The sequence below is a fragment of the Pseudophryne corroboree genome, chromosome 1, assembly GCF_028390025.1.
Source record: "Pseudophryne corroboree isolate aPseCor3 chromosome 1, aPseCor3.hap2, whole genome shotgun sequence".
In the NCBI taxonomy this organism is placed as follows: domain Eukaryota; kingdom Metazoa; phylum Chordata; class Amphibia; order Anura; family Myobatrachidae; genus Pseudophryne; species Pseudophryne corroboree.
The window spans coordinates 949,228,701-949,246,811 of NC_086444.1; the positions used below are offsets into that span (position 1 = coordinate 949,228,701).

The 18,111-nt window shown below is 46.8% G+C and overlaps 1 protein-coding gene across 3 annotated transcripts in view; it reads right to left on the reverse strand.

The window, feature by feature from the left end:
- Nucleotides 1-18,111, reverse strand: part of LOC134919229 (E3 ubiquitin-protein ligase TRIM65-like) — a 130,240-nt gene that overhangs the window by 33,875 nt on the left and 78,254 nt on the right. For all 3 annotated transcript variants that reach the window (XM_063920422.1, XM_063920421.1, XM_063920420.1), the window contains one exon: nucleotides 6,913-7,052. In XM_063920422.1, the coding sequence (XP_063776492.1) occupies nucleotides 6,913-7,052 (140 nt within the window). The remainder of the gene's footprint in view (nucleotides 1-6,912; nucleotides 7,053-18,111) is intronic.

Below are 18,111 nucleotides of genomic sequence, written 5' to 3' on the forward strand. Positions count from 1 at the left end.
GTAAGATCCCTCTCCACCTGTGGCAGGCCTAACACCTGATAAATGTTAGCAATCATTATAAATTATATAATACTTATTGAAGATCAGTGGGCTTAGGGCCTAACTCCCAGTGACAGTGCCCTTCGAGATCCATTTCTTGAGCTGGAGCACCCTCTAGTGGCTTATCTATATACAGAGTTATACATATGTCATTTAGATCCCTTTATACTTCACTGATAGAATCTTCAAAGAAAGCGGGTCGCTCCCTGGGAGCCGGCATTGCGGGTGCCTTATATCTACCTCTACATTACCGAAGAAGCGGGATTTGAAGCCCACCATGTGCCTGCTACCGTAACAACGATCACCAATTAATGACGTGCTAGTGCCATTCCATTGGGAGTCATCATGCTATAGGCACTTCACAGCGTACCAAGCAATTCTAAATCTATACTCATGACATCTTCTGCAATCAAGTATTTATCCAATCATTTATAAGCATGGTTAGATCCGGGAAAAAGAAAGGCAACACCGCACAACCTAAAGAAACCACGACCCAACCGGGAATGAGATCGTTCCTACAATCTACACCTGCAAGACTATCCGAAAACCTCTCTCCCTCCAGCCCCTCTTCCTGTCACTCTGCTTCCTCTGCTTCCCCGTCAATGATGGAACAACAGCCCACCTCACACACACACAGCGACACCGCTCTTCAAGATATCCTGCAATTTATGAAAACACTCCCAACTAAGAAGGAAATCCAAGATACCATACGAAAAGAGCTGGCATCAATCAAACAAGATATTTCCCAGCTTTCCGATAGAGTAAACTCGCTGGAAGAACACCGAGACTCCACTGATAATTTTCTGGGGTCCTTAACAGACGTTATCAAATCCCAATCAGATGAGATCAGATCGCTACGATCCCGTGTACTGGATTTGGATAACAGAGGGAGGAGGAACAATATTCGGGTGAGAGGCATCCCAGAGGAGGTCCCCCAGACGGGCATAGTGGATGCGCTGACGACAATCTTTAACACAATTCTGGGCAAAGACCCAACGGCCGCTATAACATTTGATAGAGCCCATCGCGCCCTAAAACCTAGGGGGCTTCCCTCAGATCGTCCCCGAGATGTCATATGTCGTCTGCATTACTATTCCCAGAAGGAAGAAATCATGAATAAAGCGCGACATATTGACGACTTGAAACACAACGGTGACCCTATCTCCGTCTTTCAAGATCTCTCCTGGCATACCCTGCAACAAAGGAAGATTCTTCGCCCCCTGACGGAGGAACTTCGCAAGCGACAGCTGAAATATAGATGGGGTTTCCCTTTCAGCCTACAGGTATCCTCCTCAGGCAAGATACATTCACTCCACACCACATCCGACCTTCCTACTTTCTGCTCAGGACTCGGTCTCCCACCCTTAAAGGTCCCGGACTGGGACTTTACCCCCCCCCCCCGGATCTACAACCACCACAGCCTTCGAGAGGGGGAGAGTCATGGCAAGTGGTCGGCAGTCCTCGAAAGAAACTCTCAAAACCACTTCCTGCACGCCAGGATCATCCCCCCACCTGAAGAAATTGATTTCCATTACTCTGCTGAATGAGCCCTACTGATTTTCCTAGGCGGACTGAATGTCCAGACTGTGAGACACCGGGTGAGACATGTCACACGCGGCCTAGTGCCATTTTGACCTTGTTTTACTGTGTCCCCCTTTCCTCCCCCCCCCCCCGGTTTCATTTGCAGCCCCGGAACTCAGCGATGGGACATTGGCAGAAGATAATTACTTGTTTCTACCAGTTAATGTTATCAGTCATTAAAAGTTTTACCTAGTTAGAATTGCACTATTACAATATTTAAGTTTAAAAAAAAAAGTGCCTGTAAGGGTGACTCCCTTACCCCGATCCCGCATACGGCCATTGTGCCCCATGGGGATGCTGGTTAATATACCTACCTGCTTCCCCATTGCGGATGTTATTATGTTTACGATGTTTCTATTACTTGTAACCTGCTCTTTTCATCACTCTTTTTCTTCTCATTGTTTTTCTATTTCTTCTGGTGAACTGTCCGAGTACTACGCTTCATTGTGCTATGATGCAATGTGATGTCTCTCCCAGGTGTAATCAAACTCACCTCGATTAATGCAAAGGGTCTCAACACCCCCGAGAAAAGATCCCACTTACTTCGGACACTACGATCCGACGGAGTGGATGTGGCTCTAATCCAGGAGACACATTTTAAGATCTCTGCTCGAGGCCCCTCCTTGGTAAATCAAAAATATCCCCTGGCTTTCTACTCCAATAACCCTGAAGGCAAATCTAAGGGAGTCGCCATAATTTTTCCCAAGGCCCTCCAGGTGTCTAATGTCTCGGTCCATAAGCTTGTCCCAGGGAGGTTACTGGTAGTCCAGTGTAATATATTTTCCCAGGCATACACCCTCATATCCCTTTACGCTCCAAATCAAGGGCAAATTCCCTTTTTCCGATCCTTTCTACCCCGGCTTGAAGCCTTAGCGATGGGCATAGTGGTTTTGGGAGGCGACCTCAACTGGTCCATGGACCCTTCTGTCGACACCTCTCCCCCAGCCCCTAGATTTTCTGAACACAAACATAGACAGGTCAGGAAGATCTTCCACGAACTTCAACTTGCAGATACCTGGCGGGTCACACATCCCACTGACAGAGATTTCTCCTGTTTCTCACACCCACATCAGGTCTACTCACGCCTAGACTACATGTTCTTAAGCCATAGACACCTCCCCCTAATCGTAGATGCCTCTATTGGCTCCATCACGTGGTCGGACCATGCCCCAGTATCCTTGTCCCTATCGGCCCCATCTCGTGCCTTCGGTCCTTGGACCTGGCGCCTTAATGAATCGCTCCTATATGATGCATATTGTAAATCAGAATTGGATAAGACACTGTCCGAGTACTTTGATATCAACGACACAGGAGAAGTATCCGAAATTACGATTTGGGAGGCCCACAAATGTGTTATACGGGGTAAACTGATTCAACTAGGTTCGTTTGTGAAGAAAAACAGTCAGGCCTTGATCACTACATTACTACACAAAATTCACACCTTAGAAACCAGTCACAAAACCTCCCTGACACCATCGGACTTGACGGAGCTATCCGCGGCCCGAGCACAACTCCGAACAACCCTTAATAACAAAACCCAAGCCTCCCTGCGTAGATGTAATAGTAAATATTATAAGTGGGGGAATAAACCAGGCAGGCTCTTGGCCCAGGCACCCAGAGATTGGCCTCCTTCATCCCATCAATGAAAAACAACACGGGCTCCACATGCTTTAAATCCCCAGAGATAGCAGCATGCTTTAAAAACTACTATAATACCCTATATAACCTGGGTAACCCTTCCCAGGCCCATGAACCTCTCTCCAATATGTTAAGAGCCAGGAAATATCTAGCCGATGTGGCATTTCCTCAACTATCAAAATCTGCCCAGAAATCTTTAGAAGCACCTTTTACTTTAGCCGAGGTGGACCATGTTATCTCTATCGCTCCCCTACGTAAAAGTCCGGGCCCAGATGGCTTCACAGCCACCTACTATAAGATGTTTAAAGAAATGCTGGCCCCCAAATTACTGCAGGCCTTTAACTCCATATCCGCCGAGACCCACTTTTCTAGACAATCACTTGAGGCCCATATTACAGTGATCCCTAAACAAGGAAAGGACCCCTCAGTGTGCTCCAGCTACAGGCCAATCTCCTTGCTTAATATGGACCTCAAGTTCTTCGCGAAACTAATGGCTCTTAGACTGAATGAATTTCTCCCGTCGCTCGTCCATAACGACCAAGTGGGTTTCGTACCCGGTCGGGAAGCGAAAGATAACACGACTAAACTCCTCAATCTAATCCATTTGGCCTCCAGCAGTAAGATATCTACTGTACTACTGTCCACAGATGCCGAAAAGGCCTTTGACAGGGTAAATTGGGACTTCATGAGAGCGGTGCTGGAGCACATCGGGTTGGGCCCACAAGCTCTCCATAGAATACTATCTTTGTATACACAACCATCAGCAAAGGTACGGGTTAACGGGACTCTCTCTGATAACTTTCTAATTAGTAATGGAACGAGACAGGGCTGTCCTTTATCCCCCCTGATCTTTGTCCTTTGTATTGAAGCCCTGGCCAGGGCAATTAGGACTAATGACAGGATTAAGGGACTACAAGTAGGGGATATAGATTATAAACTTGCTCTATTTGCAGATGATCTGCTGGCGACAGTCACAGACCCCGCACACTCACTCCCCAACCTGATGAGCGAGCTAGACATTTTCAGCTCACTATCAGGTTTTAAAATCAACACATCCAAATCCTATGCTCTTCATATCTCAACCCCCCACTCGGTTTTAACTGGCTTGAAAGCTACGTTTCCTTTTCAGTGGAGGGACTCCCACATTACATACCTGGGAGTTCACGTTTACTGTCCTTGAACTTCCACCCCATTCTCCAAGCCATTAGAAACGACTATTGCAGATGGCAATATCATAATCTTTCTTGGCTTGGTAGAATCAATATTGTAAAGATGAACACGCTACCCAAACTACTTTATCTCCTTCAGACCTTACCGATTCGGATCCCCGACTCTTGGTTCCGGACTGTGAGATCTTTGATCCAGCAATTTATATGGCGTCGTAAGAGACCCAGAATCAAAAGGTCAATACTGACTCGACCTCCCCAGAAAGGGGGCTTTCTATTACCAGACATTGAAATCTACTACCAAGCAATTCTCCTGAACAGAGTCTTGGATTGGACCAGGAGCCGGGAGATTAAGCAATGGGTGGTCTTAGAAGGTTCATGCGTGCAACTGTTCCCAGAAATCTTCCCATGGCTCCCGACCTTGCCCAAATTACTACACCCTCACCCGACCATATCTCCTACACTTTCTTTTTGGAAGAGGACACGACGAAGATCGTGCATCTCTTCTGTTTTTGGCCCCCTCACCTCTTTTCTGAGTAATCCGACCTTCCCACCGGGCCTCTCATTAGGATATTATCAAAACTGGGCGTTGGAGGGACTCTTTAGAGTGGGGCAGTTGGTCCACCCATCCGGGGTTAAACAGTTCTCGGAGATACGAGAGAAATGGGAGATCCCACAGAGAGATTTCTGGAAATTCCTACAGATCCGTCACTTCCTACATACAAATAATGCATACCGTGAGGCTTCGAGGGAGCTGACCGCGTTTGAAAAAATGTGTGTGGCCCCCATGAATCCAATACACACTGTCTCCACCCTATACAAACTTCTATGTGCGTCTGACTCCCCGATATCCCCCCATTTTATTCAAAAGTGGGAAAAAGATCTAAACATCTCACTCTCGGATAAGGAATGGGACTCTATCTTTCTTAAAACCCATAAGAGCTCCATCTGTATCCAAGTTAGAGAAACACAATATAAGATCCTAATGAGGTGGTATAGACATCCCACTCTCCTACACGTAATATCCCCATCCATCTCACCTACCTGCTGGAGATGTCGTAGGGACTTAGGTTCTCTGCTACACATCTGGTGGACCTGTCCCCTTATTAAAAATTACTGGGATGATGTAATCTCAACCTCCAGCGCCATTCTACATACTTCCGTCCCATCTGACCCAGCCTTTTGGCTACTAAATCATTCCACTACCCCAATCTCTACCTACAAGTCATCGTTAATACGACACCTGGGCAATGCCGCACGAGCAGTGATCCCCACAATGTGGAAATCTGTCAACCCCCCCACAAGGAATACCTGGTTCTCCAGACTAGACTATTACATGAACATGGAAGATGTATTAATAAGCGCTGGGGACAGGCGCCCGGAATTTACTGCTATATGGTGGCCTTGGATAGACTACAAGACATCCGAATCATATACGACTTACATTTCCTCCACAAAATAGAGTAGAAGACGGGAACCGACTTGTGACTTAATTGGTAATAGGGTCTTAAATGAATAAGCCTAACTCTTGAATCACTGCACATGTCATACTCTCCTTTGCTTAACATACTCGGTTCAGTCACCCCAATCTTTTGATGTTTCTCTTTTCTTTTCTTTTTCTTCTTCTTGTTACACACCTATCTATTATTATGTTTTCTTAAACCAAAATGTTAATGTGGACTATAACTGTACAGAACTCGTGATTATCGATCTGTATACGCTCATGTTGTCATACCATTCTGCCATTGATTGATACCAAGTTATATTTACAACTTGTTGTAAGTCTATATTGTTACAATAAAAACAGATTATACAAAAAAAATTCTCTTTATAAAAAAACTTAACATGCATCAAAAAAATTTTTTAAACAGTCATTACTCAAGATGAAAAAGTACAGTATGACAGACTCTTAAATCACCACTCTAAAGGAAGGTGGTAATCAACATGTCTTGCCCAAGTTTACTTTATGGAAAAAAAACACACATTTTTAGCTTTAACTTATTGCAAGGTCTTTCGCATTTCAATATACAATAGTGTGACATTTCATCCTTACCAAATATTAAAAATATATAGGCATGTCGTTTTTCTTAACAACTGACTGCAGGAAAAAAAAAAAAAAGAAAAAAAAAAAAAAAAAAAAAACACAACAAACCCCACACCTCCTTAATGCAAGTTTTTAAATACGAAGGCAAACCCATTGTTCTCTCACCATTTGTTCCATTGCAGCTTTGCTAAGAAATTAAATTTCCCCTTGTAAAACAAACCGTTTGCAATAGAAAAATGCACACAAAGAAAGGCGTGTATTTAGAAAATGCATTTATTGGTACAACATAAAATTACATAACTTAAAATAATTTAGATAGGGACACCAGGCTTAACGCCATGTGTTATGAAATAGCTTGAATGAAAGAAATAACAATGAAATGGCTTGAACAAAAGACATTTACCAGCTTTATAATACAAACAGAACACATTAATATTTGCTAACCATTAGAGCTGAGGGTTGTAACTTCCAAGGCAGAAATAGCTTCCAGGACAGTCTCCACATTTATACATTTATGTTCAGATTTCAGCCAATCTTCACAGTTAACATTGGTGGACTCAATTAGGTCTAGGATAGATTTCATCCTGTAAAGATTAAAATGTATATATATTGTCACCATATAAACATAGCACCATTTCTCAGTTCCACTGCACACGGATTATCACGTTTCCTTCTCTTAGCATATTTAACAAATACCTTTACTGTCACATCTACCTATGACTAGCGATGGGAAACAGTGATGTTTTGCTTCAGATATTCAAAGTTTTTGTCATGAATAGTAAAATAAGATTTTACTCACCGGTAAATCTATTTCTCGTAGTCCGTAGTGGATGCTGGGAAATCCGAAAAGACCATGGGGAATAGCGGCTCCGCAGGAGACTGGGCACAACTAAAAGAAAGCTTTTAGACTACCTGGTGTGCACTGGCTCCTCCCACTATGACCCTCCTCCAAGCCTCAGTTAGGATACTGTGCCCGGAAGAGCTGACACAATAAGGAAAGGATTTTGAATCCCGGGTAAGACTCATACCAGCCACACCGTATAACTCGTGATACTATACCCAGTTAACAGTATGAACTATAACCTGAGCCTCTCAATAGATGGCTCAGAACAATAACCCTTTAATTAGTCAATAACTATATACAAGTATTGTAGACAATCCGCACTTGGGATGGGCGCCCAGCATCCACTACGGACTACGAGAAATAGATTTACCGGTGAGTAAAATCTTATTTTCGGACGTCCTAGTGGATGCTGGGAACTCCGAAAGGACCATGGGGATTATACCAAAGCTCCCAAACGGGCGGGAGAGTGCGGATGACTCTGCAGCACCGAATGAGAGAACTCGAGGTCCTCCTCAGCCAGGGTATCAAATTTGTAGAATTTAGCAAACGTGTTTGCTCCTGACCAAGTAGCAGCTCGGCAAAGTTGTAAAGCCAAGACCCCTCGGGCAGCCGCCCAAGATGAGCCCACTTTCCTCGTGGAATGGGCTTTTACTGATTTAGGATGCGGCAGTCCAGCCACAGAATGCGCCAGCTGAATTGTACTACAAATCCAGCGAGCAATAGTCTGCTTAGAAGCAGGAGCACCCAGCTTGTTGGGTGCATACAGGATAAACAGCGAGTCAGTTTTCCTGACTCCAGCCGTCATGGAAACATATTTTCAAGGCCCTGACTACGTCCAGTAACTTGGAATCCTCCAAGTCCCTAGTAGCCGCAGGCACTACAATAGGTTGGTTCAAGTGAAAAGCTGATTCCACCTTAGGGAGAAACTGGGGACGAGTCCTCAATTCTGCCCTATCCATATGGAAGATCAGATAAGCACTTTTACATGACAAAGCCTCCAATTCTGATACACGCCTGGCTGAAGCCAAGGCCAATAACATGACCACTTTCCACGTGAGATATTTCAGATCCACGGTTTTAAGTGGCTCAAACCAATGTGATTTCAGGAAACTCAACACCACGTTGAGATCCCAAGGTGCCACTGGAGGCACAAACGGAGGCTGAATATGCAGCACTCCCTTTACAAATGTCTGAACTTCAGGTAGTGAAGTCAATTCTTTCTGGAAGAAAATCAACAGGGCCGAAATCTGGACCTTAATGGAACCCAATTTTAGGCCCATAGCACACCGGACTGAAGGAAATGCAGAAATCGACCCAGCTGAAATTCCTCTGTTAGGGCCTTCCTGGCCTCACACCACGCAACATATTTTCGCCAAATACGGCGATAATGGTTTGCGGTTACTTCCTTCCTGGCTTTTATCAGCGTAGGAATGACTTCCTCCGGAATGCCCTTTTCCTTTAGGATCCGGTGTTCAACCGCCACGCCGTTAAACGCAGCCGCGGTAAGTCTTGGAACAGACAGGGCCCCTGCTGTAGCAGATCCTGTCTGAGCGGTAGAGGCCCTGGGTCCTCTGATATCATTTCTTGAAGTTCTGGGTACCAAGCTCTTCTTGGCCAATCCGGAACCACGAGTATCGTTCTTACTCCTCGTCTTCTTATTATTCTCAGTACCTTTGGTATGAGAGGCAGAGGAGGGAACTCATAAACCGACTGGTACACCCACGGTGTCACTAGAGCGTCCACAGCTATCGCCTGAGGGTCCCTTGACCTGGCGCAATATCTCTTTAGCTTTTTGTTTAAGCGAGTCGCCATCATATCCACCTGTGGCCTTTCCCAACGGTTTACAATCAGTTGGAAGACTTCTGGATGAAGTCCCCACTCTCCCGGGTGTAGGTCGTGTCTGCTGAGGAAGTCTGCTTCCCAGTTGTCCACTCCCGGAATGAACACTGCTGACAGTGCTAACACGTGATTTTCCGCCCATCGGAGAATCCTTGTGGCTTCTGCCATCGCCATCCTGCTTCTTGTGCCGCCCTGTCGGTTTACATGGGCGACTGCCGTGATGTTGTCTGATTGGATCAGTACCGGATGGTTTTGAAGCAGGGGCCTTGCCTGACTTAGGGCATTGTAAATGGCCCTTAGTTCCAGAATATTTATGTGTAGGGACGACTCCTGACTTGACCAAAGTCCTTGGAAATTTCTTCCGTGTGTGACTGCTCCCCAGCCTCGAAGACTGGCATCCGTTGTCACCAGGACCCAGTCCTGTATGCCGAATCTGCAGCCCTCCTGAAGATGAGCACTCTACAGCCACCACAGTAGAGATACTCTGGTCCTTGGAGACAGGGTTATCAGCCGATGCATTTGAAGATGCGATCCTGACCACTTGTCCAAGAGGTCCCACTGAAAGATCCTTGCATGGAATCTGCCGAATGGAATTGCTTCATAGGAAGCTACCATTTTTCCCAGGACTCGTGTGCAGTGATGCACCGATACCTGTCTTGGTTTCAGGAGGTCTCTGACTAGAGACGACAGCTCCTTGGCTTTCTCCAGCGGGAGAAACACTTTTTTCTGTTCTGTGTCCAGAACCATCCCCAGGAACAGTAGACGTGTGGTAGGAACCAGCTGTGACTTTGGAATGTTTAGAATCCACCCGTGCTGTTGTAGCACTTCCCGAGATAGTGCTACCCCGACCAACAACTGCTCCTTGGACCTCGCCTTTATAAGGAGATCGTCCAAGTATGGGATAATTAAAACTCCCTTTCTTCGAAGGAGAATCATAATTTCTGCCATTACCTTTGTAAACACCCTCGGTGCCGTAGACAGTCCAAACGGTAGTGTCTGGAATTGGTAATGGCAATCCTGTACCACAAATCTGAGGTACTCCTGGTGAGGATGGTAAATGGGGACATGCAGGTAAGCATCCTTGATGTCCAGGGATACCACCCTGAGCGATTCCATCTTGAACTTGAATCTTTTTATGTATGTGTTCAAGGATTTTAAATTTAAAATGGGTCTCACCGAACCGTCTGGTTTCGGTACCACAAACAGTGTGGAATAGTAACCCCTTCCTTGTTGAAGTAGGGGCACCTTGACTATCACCTGTTGGGAATACAACTTGTGAATTGCCGCTAGTACAGCCTCCCTGCCTGAGGAAGTTATCGGCAAGGCAGATTTTAGGAAACGGCGGGGGGGGGGGGGGGGGGGGGGGGGAGATGCCTCGAATTCCAGCTTGTACCCCTGAGATACTACTTGAAGGATCCAGGGATCCACCTGTGAGCGAGCCCACTGATCGCTGAATTTTTTGAGGCGGCCCACCACCGTACCTGGCTCCGCCTGTGGAGCCCCACCGTCATGCGGCGGACTTGGAAGAAGCGGGGGAGGACTTTTGTTCCTGGGAACCTGCTGTCTGTTGCAGCCTTTTTCCCCTACCTCTGCCTCTGGACATAAAGGACCCGCCTTTTCCCCGCCGACGAAAGGACTGCACCTGATAAAACTGCGCTTTTTTAGGCTGTGAGGGAACATGGGGCAAAAATGCTGACTTCCCAGCCGTTGCTGTGGAAACTAGGTCTAAGAGACCATCCCCGAATAACTCCTCACCCTTATAAGGCAAAACTTCCATGTGCCTTTTTGAATCTGCATCCCCTGTCCACTGCCGAATCCATAAGCCTCTTCTGGCAGATATGGACAAAGCACTTATTTTTGATGCCAGCCGGCAGATCTCCCTCTGTTCATCTCTCATGTATATGAACTATAACCTGAGCCTCTCAATAGAGTCTTTTATATGCTCTATGGTTAGCAGAATAGTGTCCCTGTCTAGGGTATCAATATTTTCTGACAAGGAATCTGACCACGCAGCTGCAGCACTGCACATCCATGCTGAAGCAATAGCTGGTCTAAGAATAATGCCCGAGTTTGTATATACAGACTTCAGGATCGCCTCCTGCTTTCTATCAGCAGGCTCCTTTAGGGCGGCCGGAGACGGTAGTGCCACCTTCTTTGACAAACGTGTGAGCGCTTTATCCACCCTAGGGGGTGTTTCCCAACGTGACCTATCCTCTGGCGGGAAAGGGAACGCCATTAGTAACTTTTTAGAATTACCAATCTCTTATCGGGAGAAGCCCACGCTTCTTCACACACTTCATTCAATTCTTCAGATGGAGGAAACACTATTGGTAGTTTTTTCTCCCCAAACATAATACCCTTTTTAGTGGTACTTGGGTTTATATCAGAAATGTGCAATACCTCTTTCATTGTCTCAATCATGCAACGAATGGCCTTAATGGGCATAAAATTTGACTCTCTCGTCGATACTGGTATCCGTATCCGTGTCGACATCTGCGTCTGCCATCTGAGGTAGCGGGCGCTTTAGAGCCCCTGATGGCTTTTGAGACGGCTGGGCAAGCACGAGCTGGGAAGCCGGCTGTCCCGCATTTGGCATGTCGTCAAATTTTTTATGTAAGGAGTCGACACTTGCACGTAATTCCTTCCATAAATCCATCCACTCAGGTGTCTGCCCCGCAGGGGGTGACATCACATTTATGGACATCTGCTCTGCCTCCACATAAGCCTCCTCATCAAACATGTTGACACAGCCGTACCAACACACCGCACACACACAGGGAATGCTCTAACAGAGGACAGGACCCCACAAAAGCCCTTTGGGGAGACAGAGAGAGAGTATGCCAGCACACACCAGAGCGCTATATAATACAGGGACTAACTGAATTATATCCCCTATAGCTGCTAGATATAGAGATATATATATATATATATATAAAATATATTCGTGTTTTCTGGCACTCCTCGCCTCCCAACCATTAAACGACCCGGTGCCCTCCGAATAATGTATATAAAGTTCCAATGTTTGAACGGCGGCACTCCACGGGTACTTGAAAATGGTGATGGGTATACACAAATTTGGCTGCTTAGTACTGACGTGGATTCTGCAGACGCGGGTCTGCGATGGATGACGTCAGCCCTATTCAGAATTGGCGCTTTGATGCACCGGTACACTGTGGGTGGTGTTATCTACTTAAGGTAAGAATTGTATTGTACTAATTTACTCCTGACGACGGTTTTGATGAATAAAACCGAAACGTAGAACTATGGATTAGTACGTTTGGTTTTTCAAGTACCGCCGCCGTTCAAACATTGGAAAATATATATATATATATAATAAGAATTTACTTACCGATAATTCTATTTCTCGGAGTCCGTAGTGGATGCTGGGGTTCCTGAAAGGACCATGGGGAATAGCGGCTCCGCAGGAGACAGGGCACAAAAAGTAAAGCTTTAGGATCAGGTGGTGTGCACTGGCTCCTCCCCCTATGACCCTCCTCCAAGCCTCAGTTAGGATACTGTGCCCGGACGAGCGTACACAATAAGGAAGGATTTATGAATCCCGGGTAAGACTCATACCAGCCACACCAATCACACTGTACAACCTGTGATCTGAACCCAGTTAACAGTATGATAACAGCGGAGCCTCTGAAAGATGGCTCACAACAATAATAACCCGATTTTTGTAACTATGTACAAGTATTGCAGATAATCCGCACTTGGGATGGGCGCCCAGCATCCACTACGGACTCCGAGAAATAGAATTATCGGTAAGTAAATTCTTATTTTCTCTATCGTCCTAGTGGATGCTGGGGTTCCTGAAAGGACCATGGGGATTATACCAAAGCTCCCAAACGGGCGGGAGAGTGCGGATGACTCTGCAGCACCGAATGAGAGAACTCCAGGTCCTCCTTAGCCAGGTTATCAAATTTGTAGGATTTTACAAACGTGTTTGCCCCTGACTAAATAAGCTGCTCGGCAAAGTTGTAAAGCCGAGACCCCTCGGGCAGCCGCCCAAGATGAGCCCACCTTCCTTGTGGAATGGGCATTTACATATTTTGGCTGTGGCAGGCCTGCCACAGAATGTGCAAGCTGAATTGTATTACACATCCAACTAGCAAAAGTCTGCTTAGAAGCAAGAGCACCCAGTTTGTTGGGTGCATACAGGATAACAGCAAGTCAGTTTTCCTGACTCCAGCCGTCCTGGAACCTATATTTTCAGGGCCCTGACCACATCTAGCAACTTGGAGTCCTCCAAGTCCCTAGTAGGCGCAAGACACCACAATAAGCTGGTTCAGGTGAAACACTGACACCACCTTAGGGAGAGAACTGGGGACGAGTCCGCAGCTCTGCCCTGTCCGAATGGACAAACAGATATGGGCTTTTTTGAGAAAAAAAACACCAATTTGACACTCGCCTGGTCCAGGCCAGGTCCAAGAGCATGTTCACTTTTCATGTGAGATGCTTCAAATCCACAGATTTGACTGGTTTTAAACCAATGTGTTTTGAGGAATCCCAGAACTACGTTGAGATCCCACAGTGCCACTGGAGGCACAAAGGGGGGTTGTATATGCAATACTCCCTTGACAAACTTCTGGACTTCAGGAACTGAAGCCAATTCTTTCTGGAAGAAAAATCGACAGGGCCGAAATTTGAACCTTAATGGACCCCAATTTGAGGCCCATAGACACTCCTGTTTGCAGGAAATGCAGGAATCGACCGAGTTGAAATTTCTTCGTGGGGCCTTCCTGGCCTCACACCACGCAACATATTTTCGCCACATGTGGTGATAATGTTGTGCGGTCACCTCCTTTCTGGCTTTGACCAGGGTAGGAATGACCTCTTCCTGAATGCCTTTTCCCTTAGGATCCGGCGTTCCACCGCCATGCCGTCAAACGCAGCTGCGGTAAGTCTTGGAACAGACATGGTACTTGCTGAAACAAGTCCCTTCTTAGCGGCAGAGGCCATAAGTCCTCTGTGAGCATCTCTTGAAGTTCCGGGTACCAAGTCCTTCTTGGCCAATCCGGAGCCATGAGTATAGTTCTTACTCCTCTACGTCTTATAATTCTCAGTACCTTAGGTATGAAAAGCAGAGGATGGAACACATACACCGACTGGTACACCCACGGTGTTACCAGAACGTCCACAGCAATTGCCTGAGGGTCTCTTAACCTGGCGCAATACCTGTCCCGTTTTTTGTTCAGACGGGACGCCATCATGTCCACCTTTGGTAATTCCCAACGGTTTACAATCATGTGGAAAACTTCCCCATGAAGTTCCCACTCTGCCGGGTGGAGGTCGTGCCTACTGAGGAAGTCTGCTTCCCAGTTTCCATTCCCGGAATGAAACACTGCTGACAGTGCTATCACATGATTTTCCGCCCAGCGAAAAGTCCTTGCAGTTTTTGCCACTGCCCTCCTGCTTCTTGTGCCGCCCTGTCTATTTACGTGGGCGACTGCCGTGATGTTTTATCCCACTGGATCAATACCGGCTGACCTTGAAGCAGAGGTCTTGCTAAGCTTAGAGCATTATAAAATTTACCCTTAGCTATATTTATGTGGAGAAAAGACTCCAGACTTGATCACACTCCCTGGAAATTTTTTCCTTGTGTGACTGCTCCCCAGCCTCTCGGGCTGGCCTCCGTGGTCACCAACATCCAAAACTGAATGCCGAATCTGCGGCCCTCTAGAAGATGAGCACTCTGTAACCACCACAGGAGAGACACCCTTGTCCTTGGATATAGGGTTATCCGCTGATGCATCTGAAAATGCGATCCGGACCATTTGTCCAGCAGATCCCACTGAAAAGTTCTTGCATGAAATCTGCCGACTGGAATTGCTTCGAAGGAAGTCACCATTTTTTTACCATGGCCCTTGTGCAATGATGCACTGATTTTAGGAGGTTCCTGACTAGCTCGGATAACTCCCTGGCTTTCTCTTCCGGGAGAAACACCTTTTTCTGGACTGTGTCCAGAATCATCCCTAAGCACAGGAGACTTGTTGTCGGGATCAGCTGCGATTTTGGAATATTTAGAATCCACCCCTGCTGTTGTAACAGTATCCGAGATAGTGCTACTCCGACCTCCAACTGTTCCCTGGACTTTGCCCTTATCAGGAGATCGTCCAAGTAAGGGATAATTAAGACGCCTTTTCTTCGAAGAAGAACCATCATTTCGGCCATTACCTTGGTAAAGACCCGGGGTGCCGTGGACAATCCAAACGGCAGCGTCTGAAACTGATAGTGACAGTTCTGTACCACGAACCTGAGGTACCCTTAGTGATAAGGGCAAATTTGGGACATGGAGGTAAGCATCCCTGATGTCTCGGGACACCATATAGTCCCCTTCTTCCCGGTTCGTTATCACTGCTCTGAGTGACTCCATCTTGATTTGAACATTTGTAAGTGTTCAAATTTTTTTAGATTTAGAATAGGTCTCACCTAGCCTTCTGGCTTCAGTACCACAATATAGTGTGGAATAATACCCCTTTTCTTGTTGTAGGAGGGGTAATTTAATTATCACCTGCTGGGAATACAGCTCGTGAATTGTTTCCCATACTGCCTCCTTGTCGGAGGGAGACCTTGGTAAAGCAGACTTCAGGAGCCTGCGCAGGGGAAACGTCTCGACATTCCAATCTGTACCCCTGGGATGCTACTTGTAGGATCCAGGGGTCCTGTACGGTCTCAGCGTCATGCTGAGAGCTTGTCAGAAGCGGTGGAACGCTTCTGTTCCTGGGAATGGGCTGCCTGCTGCAGTCTTCTTCCCTTTCCTCTATCCCTGGGCAGATATGACTCTTATAGGGACGAAAGGACTGAAGCTGAAAAGACGGTGTCTTTTTCTGCAGAGATGTGACTTAGGGTAAAAAACGGTGGATTTTCCAGCAGTTGCCGTGGCCACCAGGTCCGATGGACCGACCCCAAATAACTCCTCTTCCTTTATACGGCAATACACCTTTGTGCCGTTTGGAATCTGCATCACCTGACCACTGTCGTGTCCATAAACATCTTCTGGCAGATATGGACATCGCACTTACTCTTGATGCCAGAGTGCAAATATCCCTCTGTGCATCTCGCATATATAGAAATGCATCCTTTAAATGCTCTATAATCAATAAAATACTGTCCCTGTCAAGGGTATCAATATTTTTAGTCAGGGAATCCGACCAAGCCACCCCAGCTCTGCACATCCAGGCTGAGGCGATCGCTGGTCGCAGTATAACACCAGTATGTGTGTATATACTTTTTATGATATTTTTCAGCCTCCTGTCAGCTGGCTCCTTGAGGACGGCCCTATCTATAGACGGTACCGCCACTTGTTCTGATAAGCGTGTGAGCGCCTTATCCACCCTAAGGGGTGTTTCCCAACGCGCCCTAACTTCTGGCGGGAAAGGGTATACCGCCCATATTTTCTATCGGGGGGAACCCACGCATCATCACACACTTCATTTAATTTATCTGATTCAGGAAAAACTACGGTAGTTTTTTCACATCCCACATAATACCCTCTTTTGTGGTACTTGTAGTATCAGAAATATGTAACACCTCCTTCATTGCCCTTAACGTGTGGCCCTAATAAGGAATACGTTTGTTTATTCACCGTCGACACTGGATTCAGTGTCCCTGTCTGTGTCTGTGTCGACCGACTAAAGTAAACGGGCGTTTTAAAACCCCTGACGGTGTTTTTGAGACGTCTGGACCGGTACTAATTGTTTGTCGGCCGTCTCATGTCGTCAACCGACCTTGCCGCGTGTTGACATTATCACGTAATTCCCTAAATAAGCCATCCATTCCGGTGTCGACTCCCTAGAGAGTGACATCACCATTACAGGCAATTGCTCCGCCTCCTCACCAACATCGTCCTCATACATGTCGACACACACGTACCGACACACAGCACACACACAGGGAATGCTCTGATAGAGGACAGGACCTACTAGCCCTTTGGAGAGACAGAGGGAGAGTTTGCCAGCACACACCAAAAACGCTATAATTATATAGGGACAACCTTATATAAGTGTTTTCCCTTATAGCATCTTTTTTATATATTTCTAACGCCAAATTAGTGCCCCCCCTCTCTGTTTTAACCCTGTTTCTGTAGTGCAGTGCAGGGGAGAGCCTGGGAGCCTTCCCTCCAGCCTTTCTGTGAGGGAAAATGGCGCTGTGTGCTGAGGAGATAGGCCCCGCCCCTTTTTCGGCGGCCTCGTCTCCCGCTCTTAACGGATTCTGGCAGGGGTTAAATATCTCCATATAGCCCCCGGAGGCTAAATGTGAGGTATTTTTAGCCAAAATTAGGTTTTCATTGCCTCCCAGGGCGCCCCCCTTCCAGCGCCCTGCACCCTCAGTGACTGCCGTGTGAAGTGTGCTGAGAGGAAATGGCGCACAGCTGCAGTGCTGTGCGCTACCTTAAGAAGACTGAGGAGTCTTCATGCCGCCGATTATGGACCTTCTTCTTGTTTCAGCATCTGCAAGGGGGCCGGCGGCGAGGCTCCAGTGACCATCCAGGCTGTACCTGTGATCGTCCCTCTGGAGCTAATGTCCAGTAGCCAAAGAAGCCAATCCATCCTGCACGCAGGTGAGTTCACTTCTTCTCCCCTAAGTCCCTCGTTGCAGTGATCCTGTTGCCAGCAGGACTCACTGTAAAATAAAAAACCTAAGCTAAACTTTTCTAAGCAGCTCTTTAGGAGAGCCACCTAGATTGCACCCTTCTCGGCCGGGCACAAAAATCTAACTGAGGCTTGGAGGAGGGTCATAGGGGGAGGAGCCAGTGCACACCACCTGATCCTAAAGCTTTACTTTTTGTGCCCTGTCTCCTGCGGAGCCGCTATTCCCCATGGTCCTTTCAGGAACCCCAGCATCCACTAGGACGATAGAGAAATATATTATATATATATACACACATATACATACTGCGCCTAAATTTAGTGCCCCCCTCTCTTTTTTACCCTTTCTGTAGTGCAGACTGCAGG